The sequence below is a fragment of the Pagrus major genome, chromosome 19, assembly GCF_040436345.1.
Source record: "Pagrus major chromosome 19, Pma_NU_1.0".
NCBI lineage: Eukaryota > Metazoa > Chordata > Actinopteri > Spariformes > Sparidae > Pagrus > Pagrus major.
Genome location: NC_133233.1, coordinates 2,969,832 through 2,995,991, shown reverse-complemented (window position 1 = coordinate 2,995,991; position 26,160 = coordinate 2,969,832). Strand labels below are relative to the sequence as shown.

The window sequence follows — 26,160 nt, the reverse complement described above, 5'->3', positions numbered from 1 at the left end:
GGCTTTTAGTTGGTGCATTTGGGTTTGATTCACAATCCCAATTCAGTTAATGCTTAACAGACATAGGAGTGCGTTTCACTAATCTTTTCTTCATGAGATCTACTTTCTTGCCCTCCAGAATGGCAAGTAAATCTTGGGTGGATGGTTTAGCTAGCTGTATACAGGCAGACTTGCATTAGCAGTCAAAAACTTAAGGCCAGTTATCAGGGTATCAAGGAGATGAGTCCATTAGGAGAACATAGACCAGTCTTATGCTGTGCAAACTGTTGTTTAAGAATTCACAATTCTGCAAGAATTCCCTCTTTAAACCGCTGCTGTAGAAAACACCACAACCATGAATGTATTATGAAGCTGGATGCGGCACCACTGCTCAGCCTTGCTTCCAATTTTGCTTGCTTACTGGTCCCTCCCGGTTGCTCAAAAAGCATTTTCCTCATACAGCACCATTATAAAAGGTTATAAAAAATCATTCTTTCAGACCCAGTCTTACTCCTCCTCTTATCACCGAAGGTCATAGTCAGGATACATAATTTTACTTGTCACAATAAAAGATGTCAGGGAGTTTAAGTATTTAAATTCACTTACCTCACATTATCATTCAGAGCTGCTGACTGGCAAGGTGGCCTTGTGCAGCTTCAACGTACTTGTTCTTATTCAAATGTAGAGATTTTTTTCCCCAAAAAGGAATGTAGACTAATACGATGTTTTATCTTTCAGATTGCTCAGAAATATGACCAACAAAAGGAGGAGGAGCTCCGCTTCTGGATTGAAGAGGAAACAGGAATGTCTATTGGAGAAAACTTTCAGAAAGGCTTGAAGGATGGTGTCATCCTCTGCGAGTAAGTTCTGTGTGTGTGTGTGTGTGTGTGTGTGTGTGTGTGTGTGTGTGTGTGTGTGTGTGTGTGTGTGTGTGTGTGTGTGTGTGTGTGTGTGTGTGTGTGTGTGTGTGTGTGTGTGAAGTCTGTGATTGCAGGACTTGTGATAAAATATATCCTCTATAGGTGATAATACAACCCCATTCCAAAAAAGTTTGGACGCCAGGAAAAACAAATACAACAAAATGGGATGAGTCTCTAAACATTACAAAGACAATATATTTAATGTCTTTCTATCTATTATCTAATTTACTTTATAGATTTTTGTAAACATACGCTTATATACAGTATATACGGTATATTTACATTATATTTTACGGTATATTTGAGAATGAGACTCAAAAATCGACTATCTTGCCTCAGAATCGCTTTAGGAGTGTGCCTACATTACATGGTGTTGCTTTAATTGTCCACCTTAATGCATGCACACGGGCCTGCCTTGCCTTTCTGTTTCTCCTTTCTGTGTTTCTGTCCTGTCTGATTCCCTCCTTTTGTTTGTACCTCTGGTACATTTAAAGAGATGTTATTAATGTACAATGTTCCTGTAACTTGGGCTGTCAATTTTTCCAAAAATCAAGAGTGAAGAAATTTTCCTTTTATTATTTTTGTTACTTTATTAACTTTACAGCCGGTCTGACATCACAGTCTTTCCATTCTCTCCCATTTCATCAAATTTAACAGTTGTACTAACTTATTGTTTTCCTACCTTGCCTTACCTTCTATCTTGTTGGTGATGGCATTTTAATGAACTTCTGGCAGGGGACTTGCTGAAACCGAGTGTACCAAATAATGTGCAGTCAAACGAGGTTGTACACCTGTGGTGGTAAGCCAGCAGGTGAGTCTGCAGATTTGTGACTTTGCCTGCTATGGTGTGGAGCCCAAAATACTCCTACACACTGCCTCTCAGATTTTTGGTGTTGTTACTGTCTGCTTAGGACGACTCTGCTTGCTATTGTCCTCCATTTTCGTAGCAAAACAACATAACATTAATTTGAGCTTGGTTTACTGATAGGTCAATAGGGCCATAGGTCACATTAGACTGCCCTCTGCTGAATCACAAGGCAAACTACAACAAACAGCCTAATGCGCTTATAGACTTAATTCGCTCTCATTTTCAGGCGTGATGCTATGATGTGTGTTGGATATCTTTCCTTCGTCTCTGTCAAGCACTGCTTGAACATTGTTCAGCTGGTGCTGAGTTTGAAAGAGAGACTGAAGTTAAAAAAATATTTCAAAAGTAACCGTTGTTAGTGGCTTCCACATGGTCTGAGCCTCATCCGCTGCCTGATCAGTACAGTACATGTACAACTCTCAAAGATCGGAAAGAAGCGAGATGTCTCACTGCTTAGTAACAACAGCTCCAAAAAAACATGTCTAATTCTGAATATTATTTAACACAACATAACTTTTTAAATCAAGTTTAATGTCCTCTGGATGTATTCTGATGAGGTATATGACATGCTGCTTTCCACTGTTCCCTGTTTTTCCAGCGCATTTGTGATGATGAATGACACACGAGGAAAAATAAAAAGGCCAATTCGTACGCTGGCAATGTGAAAGCTGATTAATAGGGGGTTTGCCTGCGATTAAAAAATCCCTTTGTATACTTGCTAATTTCGGTGTAAAAGTGGTGATAGCTGTATCCCTTCTTTTAAACATTTTAACTCCAGAACTGCTTTCTGACACTTTGTTCTTTTGCCAGTTCGCGGCTGTATTACATTTGAATGATGGCACACATGGACAGGGTGCAGTCAGTGTGTGTGTGACTAAGACATTGTTTAATTTTAGTTAATGTTAATTTTGCAAAACTGACACAACAATGCAGTGAATAAATACATATTTCCTACTCTTTGCCTTTTAAGTGGTATTTAATCATTTGTAGTTTGACAGATATCATGACGCATAGTTAGATGATTGTCTTGAAACATATTGATTATTGCGGAATTGCTGTATCGTGATACCTCGTTATCATGGGCGAGGTATTGTATTGTGATTCCCATCCTTAATAAAAGTTCCATCATAGAAAGGCTCAGTCATTCACAAGAAAAGTTGGGGCAAGGTTCACCACTTTGTTTAACACATGATTTTAAAGGGATATTACTACAACAACTTGTAAACTTTTGTCGGTAAACACGGTTACTTTGTAAATGATTGCATTCTGTTTTTATTCATGTTGCACACAATTTTGTGTTTTCCTTTACTCTCTTAGACTGATTAATAAGCTGCAACCTGGTTCAGTAAAGAAAACCAACCATTCACAGCTGAACTGGCACAAGGTAAGACTTGTTCTGAACTGGGAAACACATTGTCTGCTGATAGAAAATGCAAAGCAAGTCAGAAGTCTGCTTCATGAAAATGACATTCAGCTCCTTTAGACTGGTCGCAGTGCATCAGGCTCTGAGGAAAAGTGGCCTCATTCATGCTCAAAGCTTTCACTGCTTTTTACTCAAGCTTTATTTGTGCTGTTATTGCTTCCCCCTAGTTTGTTTGAGTCCCTGTCCCCACACCCATCACTTCTTTTTCCCCTTTTTTTCTGTTGCTCTTCACTCCTTTTTTCCCTTTTTTTCTGTTGCTCTCTGCAGCTGGAAAACCTTGGGAATTTCATCAAAGCTATCCTGGCCTATGGCCTAAAGCCCAATGACATCTTTGAGGCCAATGACCTGTTTGAAAATGGGAACATGACTCAAGTCCAGACCACACTGCTTGCACTGGCAAGCATGGTGAGTGAACACACAGTAGCCTACAGACAGTCATTGTCTACTTAGGAACACATTTCTTATTGTTATAGGAAACGACACATCAGTCCTTTAACCAGTATGTCCTCTCTGTCAGGCAAAGACCAAAGGTATGGACACAAAGATCGATATTGGGGTGAAATATGCAGACAAACAAGCTCGACATTTTGATGATGACAAGATCAAGGCCGGTCAGTGTGTCATTGGACTGCAGGTAACTGTGAATGGTGATGAAGTGGTCATTAAGGCAGACACATGAACTGATATCTATAGGCTGATGTTTCGTTTGTAGCTTTGCTGTAAATGTTATGGCTTTAGTACCTGAGAAACATACACATTCAGCATTTTCCCTAGAGTTTTATTTCTCATGCAGTGAAGAAATAATTGGACTCTGAAACTCCCCAGTAAAAGTTTGACTAGGGTAATATTTTTATGGTTTTGGAGCTTTTTAAAGCGAACGAACACCCAGTCTATTCAACATTTAATAATGGGATACATTTCTGCCTTTTAAAATGGAAAAAAAAACAGTTCCTCCAAAATGGATACACTGAAACTGACACAAGTTTCAATAACCTCATTTAAATGTTGACATTTCATTTAAAGATTATTTTAAATAAGTTAATCTGATATGTGATTGGATTTGGTGAGATCCTATTGTGGCTTTTTGTTCTCAGATGGGGACAAACAAGTGTGCCAGCCAGGCTGGAATGACTGCTTATGGAACCAGAAGACATCTGTATGATCCAAAAACTCAGACTGACAAACCCTACGACCAGACCACCATCAGCCTGCAGATGGGAACCAACAAGGGAGCCAGCCAGGTTAACAACCACTCCTCTTCTAATACAGCTATTATTGGATCCTTTCATTTTCAACAAATTCCAGACCCAGTAATACTTAACTTGCTGACTAACAAATATTTCATATTATATTTATATATGTAAGTCTGATGTCAGCATGGCAACTAGCATTGAGAACATGGAACTCTGTCCCAAAGCTACATGACAAAGCCACATGTTTAAACCTTCATGCTGGTGACAGCCGTGGCCAGAGGCATTATGTTTTCGGGTTGTCTGTCCGTTTGTCCCATTCTTGTGGACACAATATCTCAGAAATGCGTTGAGAGAATTTCTACAAATTTGGTAAAATGGCCACTGTGACTCAAGATTGAACTGATTTGGTGGCCAAAGGTGAAGGTCACTGTAACCTCACAAAACACATTTTGGCCTTAACTCAAGATTTGACTTTCAAATGTTGAATACAGGGGTGTAAAACATACCGCCCATGGGCAGGATATGGCCCGCCAAGGGGGTTCAATCCAGCCCTTTGAATAATTTGTGTGAAGTGTGAATATTGGGGAAAAAAGAATATCCTATTTCACAATGAAGTGCACGTCTTCTGTCTGTCCAATGGGGGCGCTGTCGTAATAAGAGTCTTAAAAACCCCCTCACCCTGACACACTAGCCCTTTTCACACAGAGACTTTGCATTATCGCCGCAGCGTAAAGCTGCACCAGTTAGTCAATTCATACAGCAAGCCGGTGCTGCAGATCCAAAAGAAGCGTGACGGTACACGTCACGGGGAAAGTTCACTGAAGTCTTGGTCAGGAGGGCTGACCGTTGCGGTGACTTTTTTCAAGACAGTAACTACAACAACACAATAGTGGAAGGAGACAAACACTTGGTGAGTTTTTTGCCGGGGACAGACACAGTTTTTCGGGCAGAAATGTGACGAAGAGTCGGTCGGACAGACAGGTTGAAATACTGCAGTTATTAGATAATCTAATCTAATAACTGCTGTATTTTTTTCCTCATATAAGTTGCCAAAGACACTACCAGTTACCATGTTACTGTTGTTTGGTCCTGTAATGTTGCTTTGTGGGTCATTTCTCTTTATTTTGTTGAGTGAAGGACCTGTTTAGTTGTCAGACTGTGAACACCATCAGACGGACAGACCCCTGATCTGCGCCTCTGGCTTTTCCATTCACACAGACGGCAGCTCGCCTCTGCAGGTGCATCAGAACCACAATGAAACTGTCCCCCCTCTCCACATCTGTAACTTTCACATAGAGGACAATGCGGAGAATCGGCGCATGATTCACAAAGTGACACTCAAAGGGCAGTGTGAATTGGGCCTTTCAGTGTGGGAATCATGCGGCGATTCTCTGCATCGTCGCCTGTGTGGAAGTTACAGATGCAGAGAGGAGGGATGGTTTCGCTGTGGTTCTGATGCGGAGTAAAAGAGCCGCAGCAGAGGCGAGCCAGCGTCTGTGTGAATGGAAGAGTTCTCAGTTTTCTGCTCGCCATTCACAGTCAAGGCTCCAGATCTGCCGGTTAACATCTAACTTGAGATAACTGACTTGCAGTGTGATTCAGATTTAAAGGACAAATTTGCCTCCGGGGGCCTGGACACATTTAATCAGTATCTCTTACCAGGGTACCCCAAGTTGACAGCCCTGGTGGCCAAAGTTTTGTGCATGTTTGGGACCACTTACCTATGTGAACAGGCTTTTACTGTCATGAGCGTGAATAAACTGTGTGCCAGGCTTACACATAAGCACCTAAATTACCTTATGAAACTGGCAACTGCTCAAGATGTTATGCCAAATGTTGATGCACTTTGCACAATGTTGAAGGCTAAGAGGTTCCAGGTTTCAGGGGCAAGTTAAAGTATAGCCCACTTGATGTAAAATACTGCGTCAGAGGCTTCACGCTGACCTGACCAAAGTTTGTAATGCAGGAGATAACAATCTGCCTCTTTAATAGCTTCCACTGTAGTTGGTGTAGTGATGTCAGCATTACTGGAGTAGAAATGTTTGGAAATTATTTTGTTCAGTTCACAGTAGTTAAATGCTGTGTTGATATGTTCCATAATACATATGACTACTGTTTTGTGCTTTTGTAGATTCACTGTGATCTGTGATTTTTTTTCCGTGAATACAAGGATATTGAGACCGACTGAATAAAGAAACTGGGATATGTTAAAAGTGCACAGATTTTCCATAAGACAGGCTGTTCAGCTGTTTGTAGATGGATAGTAGTATGTAATGTTACTTAAAAAACACTAAAAGAAAAGGAATAATTCGTTGACGTTGTTATTTATTGGTTATTATGCTATGGTTTTTTGGGTCTGGCCCTCCTGAGGTCAAGTTGGGCTGCATGTGGCCCCTGGACTAAATTGAATTTGACACCCCTGATCTAGAGCACCTTAACTGTTGAGACAGAAAAATCAGCCCTGTGTCAGTGGCGGAGGCGTGCTGTTTTAAGACACTGGTGAAACATGGACCCAATCCACACTCAAGGACTCACAGACTTTAAAGCACATTCCCACTAAGTCTGTGGGGCAGCCTTAATGGACACCGCAAGTCTGTCAGATCATTGAGTGCATGAGGCATTGGCTCAAAGGCCGCTCAGCGAAGTCATGACTCTTCTCTGATCTGAAAAAAAATTAGAACTAACAATACATTTGACTAATAATATGCAATGATCATTACTAAATATTATAAATAGTATAATTTATAATAATGCTAACAGCAATAAAATGTAAAAAATTCAGACCAGCCTCACCAGCATGAATGGGCTTGAAAACTCTGGTTTAATAGATAGATACCAGTAGAGAAACGTGAGGGAATGTTATAATTTGATCATGCTGCAACAACGATCTATGATAATAAGATGTAAACTGACACTGTAAATTGTACATTTATTTTGTTGTTGTGCAATAATGTGACATTACCCCTACAAATTATTTTTAATCACAAAGCTTGATCGATGTGAATGACAGATATCCTTGATCCTTACTAATGGATCAAGGACATCCTTAATGTGTCCAATCAGAAGAGAGAATCCAATACAAGATGAGACTATGTATCCATCCTTTATCATGTTGTAAAGTTTCTACTGTATTGTGGTTTCCTGCAGGCAGGCATGTCGGCCCCTGGTACCCGGAGGGACATCTATGACCAGAAGGTGGCACTGCAGCCGCTGGACAACTCCACCATCTCCCTCCAGATGGGCACCAACAAAGTGGCGTCTCAAAGGGGTATGAGTGTGTACGGTCTGGGTAGACAGGTCTATGATCCCAAATACTGTGCCCCCCCAACAGAGCCAGTCATCCACACTAACGGCAGCCAGGGCACCGGCACCAACGGCTCAGAGATCAGCGATAGTGACTATCAGGCTGAGTTCCAGGAGGACGAGTACCACGGAGGTTACCATGAGGACTACAGCTCACCTTACAATGATCAAGGCATTGACTATTAGCGGAGACCTTCGCCTTCAGTGCAGTATTAACGAGTGTATTTTATCAACTACACAACAGAGCAAGTCTTTTGCTATCCTCACTAGTCTTTTTCTTCTCTCGAAGCGTAAAACGAAATGTTGCCTAGGTGCTTTCCTTCTGCACCTAGACTCATTGGTCTGAGCAGCAAAGGTTGTAAGAACTTGTATTAGCATAGAGTAATGAGATACAGTGATGAAAATGTTTTTAAGCTGAAGAGTATACTTTTTAATTCCCAATTTTTAAAAGATGTCTTAATGATGCAACACTGAAGTAGTGATAACGTTGTGGATCAATGGTGTAGCATCAGGTGGAACTGTTGCATTCCAGTGTTTGTATTCCTGGACTGAAACTGTGCTGATGATCCATGTGAAAGGAATTCCTTTGATAAGTCGTACACAATAGGCTGATTTCCCCTCTGTGGTCTGTCTGTATTCATGCACCCAACCACAGTTTGTCACACTGGTATTCCTTCAGTGTTTTCACTACATTTAAATACTAGATTGTTTTCCTTTTATAATGATGAGCATGATAGCTGTTCACATGTGTGGATGAAAAACCCAAGCTGACTCTATTTTAAAGCTAGGCTTCCACATTTTCACATTGTTACCTTTGCATTCTTGAACTGTATTTATAGCAACAGCTTTCATTGTAAAACAGTCCACTGTTATATGGTTCATAAAGAAAAGGGTATGTTTTAAATAAAGCCTTAAATTCTTCAGTTGTGGAGGCCTGCACACTGTTGTTACAAACATAATCACATGTCCAGCCATACTGGAAGAAGGTGCTACATTCACTGCTACAGCTTCAACGTGTTAACATACAGTATAAGAGCATCTAAAATCAATTCATTCTTCTGTCCGTCTTTCACCTGATAAATTTGACTTCAAGTAATGGCATTACTGTACAAATCCTAATTATACTGCTGAATGAAGTCTTTAAGGAACTCGTTAATACTTCTTACTATCATGGGGTCATGAGGAAACCACTGCCTTTTATAATCAGGCATGCTAATGTGTCGATGGCAAACTGCAAATCACTATACCTTTACTCCTGTGAAGTGATTTGATGTCACTGAATCTTATGTTTGAAGTCCTTCCTCAGAGGAAGTTATAGAGTACTTTGTAAAAGAAGCAGTTTGAACCTGTCTCCCAGGAAAGCTCGCTGATGGAAGAAACAACGAGGCGAAACAAACATCACAGCAGAGTGCTATAATGATGCTGGATGGAAACTGTTATATACATGTGCTTACATTGAACTAAAAGAAGCTGTTCATCATTGTATATAAAACTGAAAAGTCCGAACAAAAGGTCAGTGTGACACATGCTGCATTCCAGTGCCTGTATCACAAACATTCTGAATATTCTCTCAGAGAGCTCCTAATTTAGCCTCAAAACTTCTAGCACAAAGAGCTAGCTTAAGAGTGATTATGGGAACTTCTTAGTCTTCTCTGCCAGGAAGGGACATAAACTTAGTGAGGAGGCGTGGTTGACCCCCTTGCTAGATTTGACACATTCTTTTAAAAACTGGCTGCTTGATCAAAGAAAGAAATACAAATGATAATGGGCATAGTAAAAATGATGGACTTATTCATAGAATTTAGTCTTCATAGAATTTATTCTATTAAGTCATGGTGCAATAATGAATATTTTCTGTAAGGACCATCTCTGTTGAATGAATTGTAAGACATACTCTAAAGAAGCCTAAAAATGTGTGAAAACAGGGCTACTGATTTAGTAGCCTATTCACATACATTTAGTTGTTTGCTTACTTGTATTTAACATTCTGGTAATTTTAGGAGGCCTACTTGGTCTATTTGATCACAAGTGCAAAACCATTTTAAATGGAGCCCACTAGTGAGGAGTGTGATATAAAAAGAGGTAGACTAAGAATGAATTGTAATTATCTATGTGATCAGTTTATTGATTCAGCATTTGGAGAATATTTCTCCTTCCTCTTTGTCTTTCCACATTTTTCTGTTCTGCTTAAGAAACTCGTCTAGCTCTTAAAAGTCCTCCTCACTACTCCTTACAGATTTTCACCTTCGGCGCTCTCTCAAGGGCTTAGATGCTTTGTGAATAACTTTTTTCTTTACTAGGATCTTGTCTTCATTTTAAGAAAAAATTCTTAGAAAGCATCATAATTCTAAGAATCTTCTTACATTTTATGAATACAGCCCCAAACATGTTAGATAGTCAGACATTTCCACTGGGAAAGATCCAGTGGATGAGCCAAGTAGACACTCAGGTCAGATTTCAGTTCAAAATTTTTCAAAAGCAGTTATAGTATCAACATACTGCTGTCAACATGGTAGCTCACAATGGAAACACTGTTGAGCATGATTAACATGTTGAAGACTCAAGACTTAAGAACAGTCATTGTCGTCAGTGATTCAGTGTGTCTGATTTCTATTTCAGTCACTCACAGAGTTACAGAGAGAGTGTCCACATACTCCACCGTGTTATTTAACGGCAAATGCAAATTTGTCCAAACAAGTGCAGAGGGTTTTCCTCATTTATTCTGAAGCTGTCATTTCTACCTTTTTATTTATTTTATTTTTTTCAATGTTAACATAGTGCTGCAGTGAAGATGGTATATACAGTACTGTCTATGAACAATTAAACATGCCCTGCTGAACACAATAGTTGGCCTCAGTGAGTGTAAAGAGAGGCCAGATTAAAGTAACTCTTGCTTCTCTGATGCAGATACAGTACTAACACTTCTCTTGTGTTGGACTAGATTTAAGAAGCTACACTACATTTGTAGGAGGGATTAAGAATGGGCATTGCAGCTTCCTCCAGCTCCAGCCAGCTAAATAACTACACCCATGATAAATAAAATAAATAAATCAATTTTTCACTTTCCACAACTTTGTGCTTATGCTCTTGGTAGGTTAAGGCACAAAAACCATTTGGTTTAGGAAAACATGTTCGGCTTAAAAAAAAATTCAACCTTTTTTGGTTGCCACAAACACCACTCCTTACAAATATCCAGTGGTTTCACACTTGCAAACGTTAAAACACAAACTCAAACATTGGTCACTGACTCGGCAGCCTTGTCGCCTTCAACTCCACCTCCCAACTTGAAGGTCAGGTAATTATCATTTAATGTGAATGTGATATGACACATTTTGTAGACATGTCAGTATGGTATGTATCCTATGACACATACAAATTTGAACATATCTGTGGTTTGCAGAAATGTTAACTGCCAACATTTTATCCTGGCGACTGGGCTGCAATTTCAAGAAGAAAGGATGAGATTGATGCATCTGTATGGGTTGTTGTAAGAAACTCTTAAATTAGCATTGACCATGGCAAAAACATGTTAACTACCAACTAGCAACCACTGCCACAGCTTTCAGCTGTATCGACTTAAAATTACATCAGCAAGCAAGATTTGTCACTTGCTACTGATTAAAACAGATTAAAAAAGAATGCTTATAGTCTGTTCAGTATGTTTACAGCCAGATGAAATAATGATTGAAGAGCCATGAAGAGGTTTTTTTAGGGATGGTGTAGTGAGCAGTGGTACTGTCTGGTTAAATTTAGTCACCTGTCATTGTGACGAGTGGATTAAACAATTTTGTGTCTGTTCTGTGACTTCAGTCAGGCACTCCGTAATTTCAGATAGTTGAAGACAAAGAGCGAGCAGCCAAAGGGCCTCATGAGAATGTAATGGCATTCATTAAACAAAATCCCTCCCAACCCGTCCGCTGCTCAGGAATAATCACTGCTTTGTGCAGGACTGCGGAATCCAGGGTGAAAATGCAAGAGAGAGTCCAAAAAAGCATGGTAACCACAGCAACCACAGAGGGCTCTCAAAGGGAAGACATACAAACACGACCAGTCCAGCAGGCCTGACTTGTTGCAAGCAGAAGCCAGTAGCCGTCCACTCCACACTTGTTAGGATATTCTGCCTTCACTGCTTTCCGACGCAGCTATGCATATAGCTAACTCTTCCACTGACGACGAATGAAAATAGTTCCCCTTCATTAACTTTATTCCACATGACAATCAACAGAGTGAGAACTGCCATAAAAAAGAATAAACTTGCACCAGTAATGCATAAAAGAAACCCCACAATCAAAAACTAAATGTTCAGTTAAACATTCACACTCATTATACACATACATTATATACATTATACACATGTAATCAAATCAAATGAACAGGCCATGCTAGAGCTAGCTAACTAACAAGCCAACATGCTACCATGATAATGCTAGTGCCATTATGCTAACAGCAAACTAACATTGAAATTAGCATTTCTATACTGTAAATACAAATCACTACAAAGGCACAAAAACATCTTATTCTTATTCCAACTTATTCTTCCTAAAAAACTAACAAGCTGTGCTGAGCATTGACAAACAGAGCTGCAGGCTTCTGCATGACTGGCCAACAATAGAACAACAAACAAACTCACCTCCTGTTTCCCGTTACATCACAGGTCAATGTTCAACATAATAAGAAACCAACACATTTCAACTGACCTGCCTGAAAGTATTTTAGAGGGGAAATAAAAACCCTAATATATTCGTTCACGTTAATTTTCTTCTATTTTTCTTTCGGCGAATAATATTTTATGGAGAAAATGGAACTAGCTGCCATTTGCTAATTAGCTCAGTTAGTCGTGCAGCTTGCTGACTCTGCCTGATCTGGACTAGAAGCCTCGAGCTGTAGAGGAGAGTGTTGAAGTCTATACTGTACACCGCACAGGAACTTTAGATGGCAGGAGGATGAGGTTTTTCAGGTCCAGAGTGGGGAATTCTGAACCAGGGCAGGGCAAGCAGGCAACAGAATTTCACAACGGACATCATGACAAAGGCAAAAATGCCATAAAGGTTGTTGTTGGAACAAGCTAACAAGAGAAAAAAAGAAGAATCATAGGTAAAAGATAAGAGTAAATGATTGGCTTGTTTGTTTTTGTTTTTTACTTTATTTAAATTTCAATGTCAATAACACTGAACATCAAACATTGTTAAACATTCCTTGACAAAGGGCTTCTCATTCTATTTACCTTTTTTCAAGAACATTTAGTTACATGCTTAGGTCTGTAAATACAACATAACTGGAGTTCATCTTTGTAGAAAAATGTCCATTTTCATTTGCAGCTCTGCTGTCATGTGCTCCATTATATAGCCTTTTTTCAGTCTCTGGGTCCATCAGGACAATACAGGCTGATTGCACTCAGCTTCAATTTGAAATACAGAGACAATGCAAGTGTTGATGGTCATCAAAGTTCCAGTCGGACATACTGTACAACAGGATGTACATTTAACTGTTCAAATGTGTCTTGTGCTCCTGTTTCCCTCCAGGTCTACACCTATGCCACCAACAAAACTGGAGCTCACTTACGGCAATATTGGAGGGTTGCAGTCAAAGCTAAATGAACTGTTTAAAGGAGCTTACCAGTGTGTTTAAAACTTCTACTCTTAACTCTCACTACAAATAATGTTGCTGACTATTATTGAAGGCATGCCCAACAGTTTTTTTAAGATATGTCATTGTTGATTATAGTATACTATGTTCATACTCTAAATTCTTTATGTATCTCAGTCTAAGCTATATTGCTTTACAGTCCACTATGTTTTACTATATCACTTCACCTTATGTTATACTTCATATCCAATTCTATCTTACACTGCACTATACACTATATCATACTATTGTACTATATCATGTAATATTCTTATGTATGTTTGTATAACATACATATATTAGATAGCATATATGTGTTTGTATGTGTAGGTATGTGTATATGTAGTTGTTATATATTATATATTATATATATTATACAACGCACAATGTAAAAGGATTTGTAGTAAATGGATTACACAAAAAATCTTAGTTCCTCAAGTGCCTTATGCTGTTGTTCCTACTAGATGCTGGCTGGAAGAAATTGTTCAGTGCATTGACTTTTTTCGAAAAAGAGACAAAACCTGTCCCCCAAAATACAGCATCAGAATGAACACCATATAGTCTGACACTACAATATGCAGTTTATCTTTATGGAAGACAGGCTACTATTTATATCTTCCACAAGGAATATCATATTCCATGAGGACATATTAAAGCTAATGCTTGATTGACAGGAGTATCAGCCTATCACAGTCAGCCATGCTGGTTGAGGTACTTGTCCTATTTCTGCTCCACTCAGGTTTCCTTCTTTTTGTCCAAAGTAGGATTTTCTGTCTCCAGAACTAGCATAAAGAAAGTGAGCAGTAAATCGAATTGCTAGCCTTAATGCATGTCTTGAGGAAGCTGGCTAAGCTGACAGAAAATGAATGCAGTCCTGTACATATGTAAAGTAATTCCTTACGTGAAATACTAACAGTAAAACCTTACTGATAGAGGGAACTGGAGGGAAGTGGTTCATTTGGAACTATACAACCCCCTGAGCAGCACCATGAGTGGATCTACCTGATGTGTTTAAACCAACTAAAGAGGTTTTATAGATATTTAATCTTAGATATTTCCAAAAATAAACAGCATCAGCAGAACTGCCTGAAGCCTCAAATGTGCACAAACACTCATGTTGCTTCATAGATCATAGGCAGCGGGATGATGACTGTAGGCCTGATGTGAAGAACATTATTTACATCATAGCATCAATTATATTATGATGTTACATGAAAATGTGTATTTTGTGTTTTGTTGACAGTGGGGGCAACACTGTTTAGTCAGGACAGCACATCTCATTAAGAATGAAGGATGTAACCAGTATAAGCTGAATGAAATGAGGCCATCTAGTGGTCAGATAGATGAAAGGCAGGTTCAGTACAGACAATCCACAGGAGTTACTGACCTGTGGATTGTCTGCAGAATTACTTTTTGATTTGAAGATGAAAATGTGAATCAAAGCCAGTAACTATAGTCCAGGAAGAATCTTGCCAATACTTTCAAAAGTTACTGAGAAAGTTGACAGCCTATCTTTGCAGAAGAAATATGGTTTCTATTACAAGCAGTTATCTTACAGCTGACAGAACAAATAAAGTTTTAGGAGGATTTGGTTAAGGAGGAGAAGTTGTATTTGTATATATACACATATATATATATACACACCACATCTAACACCCCCGTCTACATTGATGGAGCTGAGGTGGAGCAGGTGGTTTAGGTTCCCAGAAATCACTATCACAGAGAACTTTATCATCACACATCTCGGCTCTGGTAAAAAAAACAATTAAAATTAAATATCACAAATTAAAAATCACAGAAAAGCTTTATGAGTGAGATGTCTGCACAGAGTCCAAAGGAAAAGAGGACACCCACCCAGCCACAGTCTGTTCACCCTGCTGCCATCTGACAAAAGATACAGAAGTATCTGCTGCTGTACCACCAGACAACAGAGCAGCTTCATTCTCCAGGCTGTGAGACTCCTGAACTCATCCTCAACACAACCCCATTTAAAATAGTTGTTTTTTGTTTTACGTTTCCAATTCTAATATAGCTTAAAACGGGCCTTTCAAGTTTGTTTTGCAACCTTGGCATTGTTAAATAGATAAATGTAACCTTGTGATAAAGTTTTGTAAAAAAATATATTCAGTTAATTATGGCATTCTCATTTCTAAATCAAATCAAATCAATTTTTATTGATATATCCCAAAATCAGAATCAGGAGGAAGAAAGGAAGAAGGAAGAAACCTCAGGAAGAGCCACAGAGGAGGGATCCCTCTCCCAGGATGGACAGACATGCAGTAGATGTTGTATGTACAGAACAGAACAACACAATCACAGTTTACAAATTTCATTGACAGAATATCTGATACAAGGAAATTATATAAAATATATGTGAAGAGAGTGGATCCAGGAGGATGCCTGAGCAGGCCCAGTCACACCGCCTCTACTCTGACCTGGAAGAGGACATTTATAAGCTCTCTAAATCTGATTGTTCATCCTACGTGCTGGCATGGATATTTTCATATTTATATGACGCTGTTACAACCCCATTCGACCAGTGCAGCCATGCTCACGCACCCAGTGCCCGAGGCTCTGATTTCCATCACCATGGATGCCTCAGACTATGCAGTTGTGGCGGTGCACGAGCAGAAGGTGAATGGGGCATGGCAGTTGCTCACTTTATTCAGCCAACATGATTAGATTATTAATAACATCTTTGATCAGGATCTCCTTGGCCTCTACCTAGCTATTCCACACTTGCGTTTACTGCTGGAGGTCTGGAGGTTCACCGCCTTCGTGGACCAAAAAACACTGATGTTTGCCATGGATCAGGTGGCTGAGCCCTGGTCTGCGTGCCAGCAGTGCCAGTGCTCTTTCATCTTGGACTACTGATATTCATCATGTGACTAGCAAACACAACATGGTCGCCGATGGCCTTTCCAGGGCAGTCACAGGAGCAGATCACGTTTCAGATGTTCTAGCATTGAGGACGGTGACAACAGGGTGTTGGATGTTGGAGGATGTGGCATTTGATGATGCTGACACCACGCTCCTGTGTGACGTCTCTAATAGTCCGCTGCAGCAAGAAACCCTCTCAGCAGTTGGTGGCTGCCAAGTTTGTTTGGCATAGGCTGAAAAAGGATGTGCAGAAATGGGCGGGGACAGGAGTGGTGTGCCACAAGGTAAACAGACTTTTGTTTAAAGTTTTTTCTGTCATTGACTCTAAAGATTGATTGATTTTCTGTGAGCTAAACACTTGATCTTGTGATGCCCCTGCCTCTTTTGGTTACACACTGCTGTTGTTGGTGCCAGTGGGTGTAGTTGCTGCTCATTGGGAACACCTCGGCCTGGTGCTCCCAATGCTAACACCCCACACCCTGACTTTTGATCGAGAGACAGAGAGAAACTCTGCTACAGAGTGCTCCAGCCTTTTTCTTGCTTTCTCCCCTTTTTAACACTCCACACACTATTCTTCACTCATGCAGACATGCTACCACTACTGACAGACTGACTTCCACACCTCACAGTTTTTTTGCTTGTTGTTAACTTGTTGTGTTGACACCCATTATTTGTTATGGCTTAGAGCCGGTCATAGCAATCTCTCAGAGCCATATCCTGTTAGAATGCTGTGCGTGTCCTCTCAGGCCTTTTTCCCAACAGCACTGTTTGTATTGTGAGCATGACTCATGGATATCCTCCTCTAAATATGACCAATGAATTTTTGACTTGGTGCAATGAAATAAATTGTCAAATCCTTTTATAAATGGAATAGATATGTGTAAATATAATAGATGAATTGAGTACAATAAAGCCTGCGTAAAAATGAGTTGTAGAAACAAAACCTTTCACTTTTTTATAGTGTGAGTCACTGAACAATGTCATCTACTAAAACTAAAACTCCTCCTGTCCTGCAGATTTAGCCTACAGTTATTTCCTTACATGATGTAACTTTGTTTACCTTTAATCACTGTGATATTGCAATAATAATATGGCAATAATAAAGTTTGCTATTTTAAACTTATAAACTAAATGGTACTACAAGCTTCCAGAAATACACTTACTATACTTTTTGGGTACAAAATATAAAGTTCAATTTAAGTTTAAAGTAACAGTAATAAACATTTCTTGATACAGAGTTGCACAATTTGCACAAGAAACAAGACAAGAAATGCTGTTTTCATCTTTTTTAGTATTAAGTAGGTCAGCGGATTCAACAAAGTAGTCATAACAAGATGGCTGAGGGAAGAATGAAGATGATTGAAAAATGACAAACACAATTAAACATTTATATTCAGTGGCAAGCAAAACCAGACCGTAGCAAGAGGACAAGGCTGGCCACAGCAGTGCTTCTCACGTGCGTGTCAAGTGAGGCTGCAGCTGTGCTTCGTCTAGAGATTCAGAGTCTTGCCTATTTTCACTGCAACAATAGACCTGAAAGTGACCTGTAGACAGTCATATCAACATCTTACCTGCGTTTCACTATAGTTTTAATGTCTTTATCTCCCTACCTCCCTCTCTTTCCCCCTCCTGCTTTCTTACTCTTTCAACGGGGGTAAAGGAAAATCACATCATCATATTTATTGATAATTATACAAGGTAAACTCCACATAAACAGACAGGGCAGGCAGGAGCCGCGCTGCAGCAGCAACACTGCCTATGTGAACACAAACACGTGAGCAGCTCAGCAAAGCAGCCGCCACACACTCAACAAGCATCCTGTGTGGCCAGCCTGTAAATCTACTTGAAGTTATTCTTTGTGGGATTTTCCCAAAAACGGTATATGTAAAGTAATCCCTTTCAATTATCATTCATGACCCACTAGAAGTGTGTGTTGATGTCTGTATCAGCAGAGACCTTGCCCTCTGCCTGCATTTATCTGTGTTCTGGATGATTCTGGGCATCAACCTGCTGGCAGTGGTGTGCAGCCCACAGCCAATAACAGGGCAAGATCGAGACTATGAAAACAGCAACCAGGTTGCCAGCATCCTGTTTCTCTCCACTGTCATGAGTTGTAGGTCTGTGTGTTTGTTTGACCAAAGGGCGGAGCTGAGCTACACACACATAGCGGAGAGAAAAAACGTGGTAAGGAACAAGCACACACAAACTCTGGCATTGCAGCACCTTCTGTAGGGCTGTGTGGAAGTGTGGACATGTTTATTCGTCCTTTAAAACCGAACCGCCTTGAAACAAACAGAAAATAACATTTTATTTCCCTGATTCACTGCTTTGCTCTTGTTAATACCACTCCCACTCTTCATTCACTCTCTGGCTCGGTTGACCACTGCTGCTGTCTCCTGTCTAGTCGAAGTGGGGAGAAGGGGCCTAGAAGTAATGACATTTTCACCAATTTATTTATTCCTGGATATTTTCCACTTGCCTTGTTTTTATAATTTTAAACAGAATGCAATCTGAGACAGCGTTAGAGTTGTATGGAGTTGCTGTCTTGAGCCAAGATCAGACCAAAGATTTGCGATACAACAAAACCGTTTTAGAACGGTGCAGGGAAGGTTGCAGCGTTGTGAACTGACTCATTGCAGCTCAACTCAGGTCAGCTGATGGTGTTGCCTCCGTCTCAGCTTGTAAAGGTGCCTCTGGCTGGTTTTAGAATGCAATGAATGTAATGAGTGTATTCAGCGCCTACTGCTAAATTGACAACTTCATTGCTTTTCCTCTGATCTCCTTGCATCCACAGCCAATCTGTACCACACTCTCTCTCTCTCACACAAAAAAATCACTAGTATGACCAGCAGGCTAGTAGCAGAGAAACATAGCAGCTTCTCGTTTTGGCAAACTGATTGGCAGGGATAAAGTTTACAACATGATGTCACACAAATAGGCCATGGAGTGACAATCCCATACTGCTGCTCGACCTTGCAATTATCACCACTCATCATCATCTCCAGATTTGGTCTGAGTGCAACCTCACTTTGATCGAGCTAGCCCAGCAGTGTCCCACTATTATGTTATGACAGTACTCCCCACTTAAAGTGAGTTTTGTGTTTTCTAATAGGACATAAATGAAGCATGGGAATCACGAGCACTGTATATGTCTGGAAGGAGGCACCATGCCTTCTAAACTTATTGCCCTGAAGCCATTCTCTGTATATTCATTCATATGACCATGAAAGGAGGTGGCAGCACAGGCATGAAGGGAGGAGGAGCCTTCCCACCCTGAGGGACACAGTGCATTTCTTCAACACTTCAACTTCATGCTGTTGAGTCAGCACAGAGCAAAGTCCTGCAATTCACAGAGCCATGACACATTGAACAGACCCTTAACTGCTAGACGCTAAGCAGTATAAGGGGCCAAGTATTGGGTCAAGGCCAATGCCAGAGTCATAATAACAGAACAACTATAAACATTACAGACAGTGTTAAGTTCCCATACCAATTTTCTGTCTCAAATCTTTTTCTTCTTTTTTTTTTTATTAAAAGCCTTCTGGGAAGTCTGGCTAAAGCACTGGTTAAAGCAGCTTTGCTGGTTCCCAGCTCTCCTGTCAGCTGCTGCGAGCTGGGTGATCCAGGTCTTTTGTTTTTGTGTTGCTTGGTGCCAGTCACAGAGTTTCTGAAGAATGCAGCAGTGTTGTCAGCAGTTCAGGCTGCCAACAGTGAATGTGGAACTGCTCCATGTTTCCCTCAATCTGATGAAAACTATCCGCTCTGCAGAGCAATAAGGAGAATCACATAGACACTTGTGCAGAATATATGTCATATGAACCAAAATATCAAATCCACTTTTAATATGGGGACTAAAACCAAACCATGTGCAGTTGTCAATGTACACAAAATGTATGATCACACATTTGTTTTTTAATTTGATATTTATCAGAATAATCATGCAGCATGTCACCTTACTGAGTTAAGTGCTATATTTAGGCAATTGTCAGCAGAGGGCAATGTGAGACCTTAAGTGCTGTGTGGAATGTAGTGTTGCATCTCTTAAGTGAAACCTTACAGAACGGCAGTACGTTTTCCTTCTCTATCCTGTTTTAGATAAGTTATATATTTACATGTACAGGCATATCCTTTGTCATGAAACAGTATTGAAAAATGTCAAACTACATGTATTAGGTTTGTGAGAGTGTATGATAATAATTTTACACAGTAGTAAAATATTTAAGTTATGCTAGGTACTGTATTCTGAAACATTCTTTCATGTCTCAAATTTTTCAGGAACTATAGAGTTCTCAGTGGCAGCTAGATAATAATAGATTTTAGTACTGCACACTTGAGCGAACCTTGAAGTTACTGAACCAATTGATTCATAAGGATAAGGATATATACACACATTGTTTGAGACCACTTGTTAAAATACTTCTTGTCATGATTGATACCACAGCCCGAGCCTCCGACTATTACCTCTGCCCTCCGTGTGAGCTTGTCCAATGAATTCCTTTAAACCTTTTCCCAGTCTGGTAGTCCACTTTTGGGTCCTGCTACAAACACCCACAAATCATCACAGAACAATCTGGCCAAAATGGACCCTGCAGACATCACAGACGAACTACTCGAGCTAATTCAGGATTAAGTATGGCTTCAAGATATGTGGATGAGTCTCACCAATGCGGGGCATGAAGAGTCTGTCATTTCTTTTGCAAATAAAAGGATTTCCTCAAAGCCCTGGCTGAGTACCATCTTATTTCATGGACATTCTCAACACCCCCACGCCTCAGCCGTTAGCTCTAGTATCTACTAGCCGCCACCCTGCTACCCTCTCGTCAGCTCCAGTGTCTGCTAGCCACCCGCCTGCTAGCCTCTTGTCAGCTCCAATGTCTGCTAGCCACCTGCGTGCTAGCCTCTCGTCAGCTCCAGTGTCTGCTAGCCACCAGGCTCCCCGCATCATGTCAGCTTCAGTGTCTGCTAGCTACCAGCCTGTTAGCCTCCTGGCTCCTTGGCGGGCGGCTGACCACCACCTTCATCACCCGTCTCCTACTGGGCCTCCAGAGGGCCTCCGCCTTTGCTGCCGGCCTCCTGCTAGGCACCCCGGCCTCCTGGTCAACCCCCAGACTGACTCTGCATCCACAGCATCCACAAGTTGGTGCAATACCTAATGACTCATGTTATCCCAGCATGATGTCACAAAATGCTCCTTTTTTCCAGTCATCCACAGTGAAATTCTGGTATTTCTTAGCCCATCCCAGGCGTTTGGCCTTGTTTCCCCTCCTGAGAAGTGGTTTAGAAACGGCTACTCGTCCTCTGAGACCACTACAAGTCAGTCTTCTTTTGACAGGACTTCTGCTGATGGAGTCTTTTGTTCTCTATTTTGCTAATTCTATATCTGTGATGAAGTTGCTTTTCTATCTCTCAGGGAACTAAGCTTGATGTATTGATCTTCTGATGGTGTAGTCACGCTCTGGATACAACTGATCCAAGTGTTTTAGAGTTCCATGCAGTTGTCCCTTAGAAACCTTTAGTCTCGTCATGATTTCACTAGCTAAGTCTAGCTAAGTAAAATGGTTGCACCTTGTTACTTTTCACAGGCTCGGGGATCAATCAACTTTTGTGTTCCAGGGTTGTGGCTTTTCAGTGTTGTTCAGTAGAAGATTGAGAAAGATAACAATTTTTTTTTCAATACTATATATTTCTAAGGGAAAGTCAGTGGTCTTGCACTGTGTAACATCTTGTGAAATGTTTGTGAGTAAAGTATCCCAATGGACCAAAGATGGTTCTTTGGGAATGACATGCCAATGGCCACATGGTCTGTAGTTGAACAACATGTATTCCCTGGGGAAGTATTTTGACTTGGCATCCTCTACTGGTTTGTTTACATCCTGTTAGGGCAGGGGTGTGCTGGTCTTGGTCAGTACCACCATTAGTTTTACCAAGGCAAGAAACAGAAAAAACAGATAATACTGGATGACTGAGAACCTTCATCAACAAAAGACAGATAAATATGTTCAGTGTTTAGTAAGTGTAACACTTACGATTGAGATAATGTGTGAGATAATGTGTGAACCATTTTTGTATGATTCTTCTCCAAACCGCCACATAACTGTTTAAATGACCCCTGAACGACCCAGATAAGGTCTCTGGACTCTGTTCTGGTCCACAGATCACAGCTTTCAACTTCAATTGTCTCACAGCTCATTAGGTAATCAAACATCTGGAACAACAGGCCTTGACAACTATGCTAGATTACAGGAAACTCTATGTGGAGCTCTCTCAGGGAAGGGGGTGGGGTGCTGTGAAGCTTAGTATCCTGCTGACATGTGCTGAGACTGTTTGCAAGTATTTTAGTAATTTAAGAGACTCAAGCCAAGGGCAGTCTATGGCTAAGAGACACTGAATGCTGATAAACAGGGCAGGATGGTGTTCCTAATCTAATTTTGGCTCTGAATAGCAAGTTTCACTTTTTCCAGTGCATGTGTTTTTTATTTTTTTATTTTAATTAATGATTTTTTTTCTGCATACAAGAAACCAGGCTATTGGGAGAAATCAGCTTTCCGGGTGTATTAGTAATGCAGGAAGCTTTTGTTTGTTGGAGTTTTACTGACAGCAGTAAGAGGTCGATCTAAAGTGGGACAGAGCACAGTACACTCAATGGGTCTCATTCATGAAACGTGAGCAGAACGAATTTGTGTGTAAACTGTTCGCAGACGGAAATTTACGTGCATCTCGCATTCATCAATATTTTAGTAGCTCCGATCTTTTCGTAGCTACTAACAAAATCTACACATGCTGCTGACCACGCGTAGTGCTTGTGTAAATTTAAGAATGCACATAAATAATGCTTGTCACTATTGGAAATTACAATTTAAATTCATATTGCGCGCTGTTATGTACACGATACGCAGATGCCTTTGAAACACGTGATATAGCCTAAATATATGATAAAATATAACACATTTAGTTAAAGTAGTTGGCAATTGGCAGGTTTAAGATCCAGATTAGGTTCATGATTGTGAATTATCTATGTAAATCGACTCAATAGATTACACGTTCTTCCTACATGTTGAAGGATGATAATAAAAATATAGGCTCCAGTGGAGGCGTGTCGCTGTCTCCGCCAGGTATAATTCCTGACAGAGAGGTCTCCCCAGTTATCCCCGCGATGCGCTCGTCTGCAGGTGATAGCTGCGACTGTGAGCCTCCTCCTCCTGTGGCTGATATATTTCTTTTGTGTGAGGTTATGCGTTTCTTTGCCTCCAGTTTCATGTCAAATCATTTACGCTTCACCTCGGACATGGTTCTTTGGACTACAGAGACAATATTGACGGCATCTGTCACCTCCCTCCAGGCCTTCGCTTTGCCTGTCCCTGTCACACCACTGCTAACAGATGAAAATAATTTTTTTTTTTCTTAATTCCACTTCACCCAAAAGTATTTCTATCTCCGCTTCCGCAAAGTTCTTTTTTCTTTCTCTCCCTTTCTTCGTTTGCGCCATGACTGACAGGTCGACTGGATGCAGCTACACCTCCTTATATGGTGGTCATTGGCAATTCATGGGCGGGGATTTATGCTAAAAGCTGATTACCGGGAGCGCGCTGTCACTTTACGATGGATTGGCATTCACGATCATACACACGTGTTTACGATCAGATCTGAGTTTCCCGCGGTGTTCATGAATCCGGAGTAGGTTTTTAGTAGCGTAGGCTTTTATGTGCAAATCCACGCACAAATTTACTAACGTTTCATGAATGAGACCCAATGTGTGCTAAGGCTGTGCAGAGACCTTAGAGGGGCAGGTGCTTAAAGTCAAAAAGGGGCACATGGAACGAGAGCTGCAACAATTAGTCGCTTAATCGATTGAAAGAAAATCCATTGCCAACTATTTTTACAATCTATTATTCATTTCAATTTTCATTTTTCAGACAAAAACGTCAAACATTGTCTGGTTCCAGATTCTTGAGTGTGAGGATTTACTGTCATTTATGACACTATAACTTTTTTTTTATAGATCTAATGAATAATCATGTACTTAATGAAAATATTAGTAGATGCAGCCCTACATGGAAGATGATTTTAAAACACCATAAACCAGCATCAGCTGTTGAATTACAGCAACCATATCCAAGAAGAATATTACATGGAATCTTACAAAAAAAACAACTAGAAATCAGAGGGGGGCCATAAGATTTCTTGATTTAGCAAAAGCTGTTTGATATTGCATACTTTATCCATCCATCCATCCATTATCTGAATCCTATTCATCCTTTTCAGGGTCACGGGGGTAACCGATTAACCTAACATTTGCATGTCTTTGGATTGTGGGAGGAACCGGGAGTACCCGGAGAGAACCCATGCAGGCACAGGGAGAACATTACATACTTTTAGATTCTTGAAATTCGTGGGCCTATATAAAGCTTTTCTCTGTTAAGATACCAAATGACAAATTGAACTTGAACAGAGAGAACAACGCTGTGGAAAACATTTGATCACAAATGATGTTCACCAAACTACAAAACAATCAGAGGAGTATTTAATACATTTTATGAAATATACATAGAGCGTGGTGCCCCCATACATTTCATACCTTTTCCTTAAATCTACTGGTTTGCTCTATAGTGCTGATCCAGAATCTGTCCTTAATTATGTATATTTCAAGTGCTATGATAACATTTATAAACTAAACAATATTAAAATAATGTTTTATGTAAACATTATTCAGTTTGTTTGCATATTTGTGTGCATCTGCTTTGCATATGGCAGAAAACTTAGCAAATATTTAAACTACACAGAGATTTAAGCTACAAGTTACTTAAAGTTCAATTATACAGTTACCTGTTCAGAAAGACAGAATCAAGGTGTCCATCAACACCTGCTCATCATCCTTGTGGAACAATATGCCATTAACTGGCAGCTCACAGCTGCTTGTACTATTAAGTACAAAAACAGCATGGCAAAAAAAAGAAAAGCAAAACACAAACATGTAAAGAACATTTATATCATGGCAGTCTTGAGTTCTAATGATTTTAACAACTCATTTTTTCTGTGATGAATGAGTGGAACACAAACTACTTTGTTACAAAAACATTCATGAAGTTTGGTTCAATAATGAATTTATGAAAATGTGACCAAATCTGCTATGTCAAAAAATGTTGATGATCACAGAAAGTTGTGTGAATCAAATGTTCTGTGTAGCATGGCCTCTTAACTTCTTCTGAGTGATTCTGATTGATGACAGCTGATGACTTTTCTGGGCCCATTTTAATAGGGCTTGTTTGACACAGCCATTAGACTCAGCCACAAACACTACAATGGGAAAGTCTAAGGAGCTCAGCATTGATCTGAAAGAGCACATTATTGATTTAAAAAAGTCAGGAAAGTCACTTGGAGTCATTTCAAAGCAGTTACAGGTCCCAAGATCAACTGTACAACCAACTGTTTGTAAGTATAAAGTGCATGGCACAGTTGTGTCATTGCCACGATCAGAAAACACAAACTATCATCTGCTGCTGAGAGAAAACTGGTCAGGATGGCCAAAAGTCAAACAAAAAAAAAACAAGAAACAAGTCTGCAATGAATTAGAAGCTGCTGGACACAGTCAAGTGTGTTTTACATCAACATGAGCTGAGAAACTCTGTGGTCAGATGAAACAAAAATCTAGTTGTTTGACCACAATGAGCAGCAATATGTTTGGAGACGAGAAAGAAATAAAGTAAATGTAATAATGAAGAAGGAGGATTATCTCCAAATTCTTCAGGAAAACCTGAAATCATCAGCAGAAGATTGGCTCTTGGGTGCAGTTGGTTGTTCCAGGAGGACAGTGATTGCAAACACACATCAGAAGTATTAAAGGATGGATCAATCAGGCTAGAATTGAGGTTTTGGAACGGCCTTCCCAAAGTCCTGACTTTAACCCCATTGAGAACATGTGGACTGTGCTGAAGAAACAATTCTGTTTCAGGAAGCTAACAAATTTAGTTG

The 26,160-nt window shown here is 40.2% G+C and overlaps 1 protein-coding gene across 1 annotated transcript in view; it reads left to right on the top strand.

Annotated features, from left to right (window-relative positions):
- Nucleotides 1-8,609, top strand: part of cnn3a (calponin 3, acidic a) — a 34,764-nt gene extending 26,155 nt beyond the window's left edge. Inside the window, exons 2-7 of the mRNA XM_073488293.1 lie at nt 718-839; nt 3,085-3,151; nt 3,458-3,595; nt 3,708-3,824; nt 4,285-4,431; nt 7,531-8,609. Coding sequence (XP_073344394.1) covers nt 718-839; nt 3,085-3,151; nt 3,458-3,595; nt 3,708-3,824; nt 4,285-4,431; nt 7,531-7,872 — 933 coding nt within the window. The 3' untranslated portion in view covers nt 7,873-8,609. The remainder of the gene's footprint in view (nt 1-717; nt 840-3,084; nt 3,152-3,457; nt 3,596-3,707; nt 3,825-4,284; nt 4,432-7,530) is intronic.
- The last annotated feature ends 17,551 nt before the right edge of the window (nt 8,610-26,160 follow it).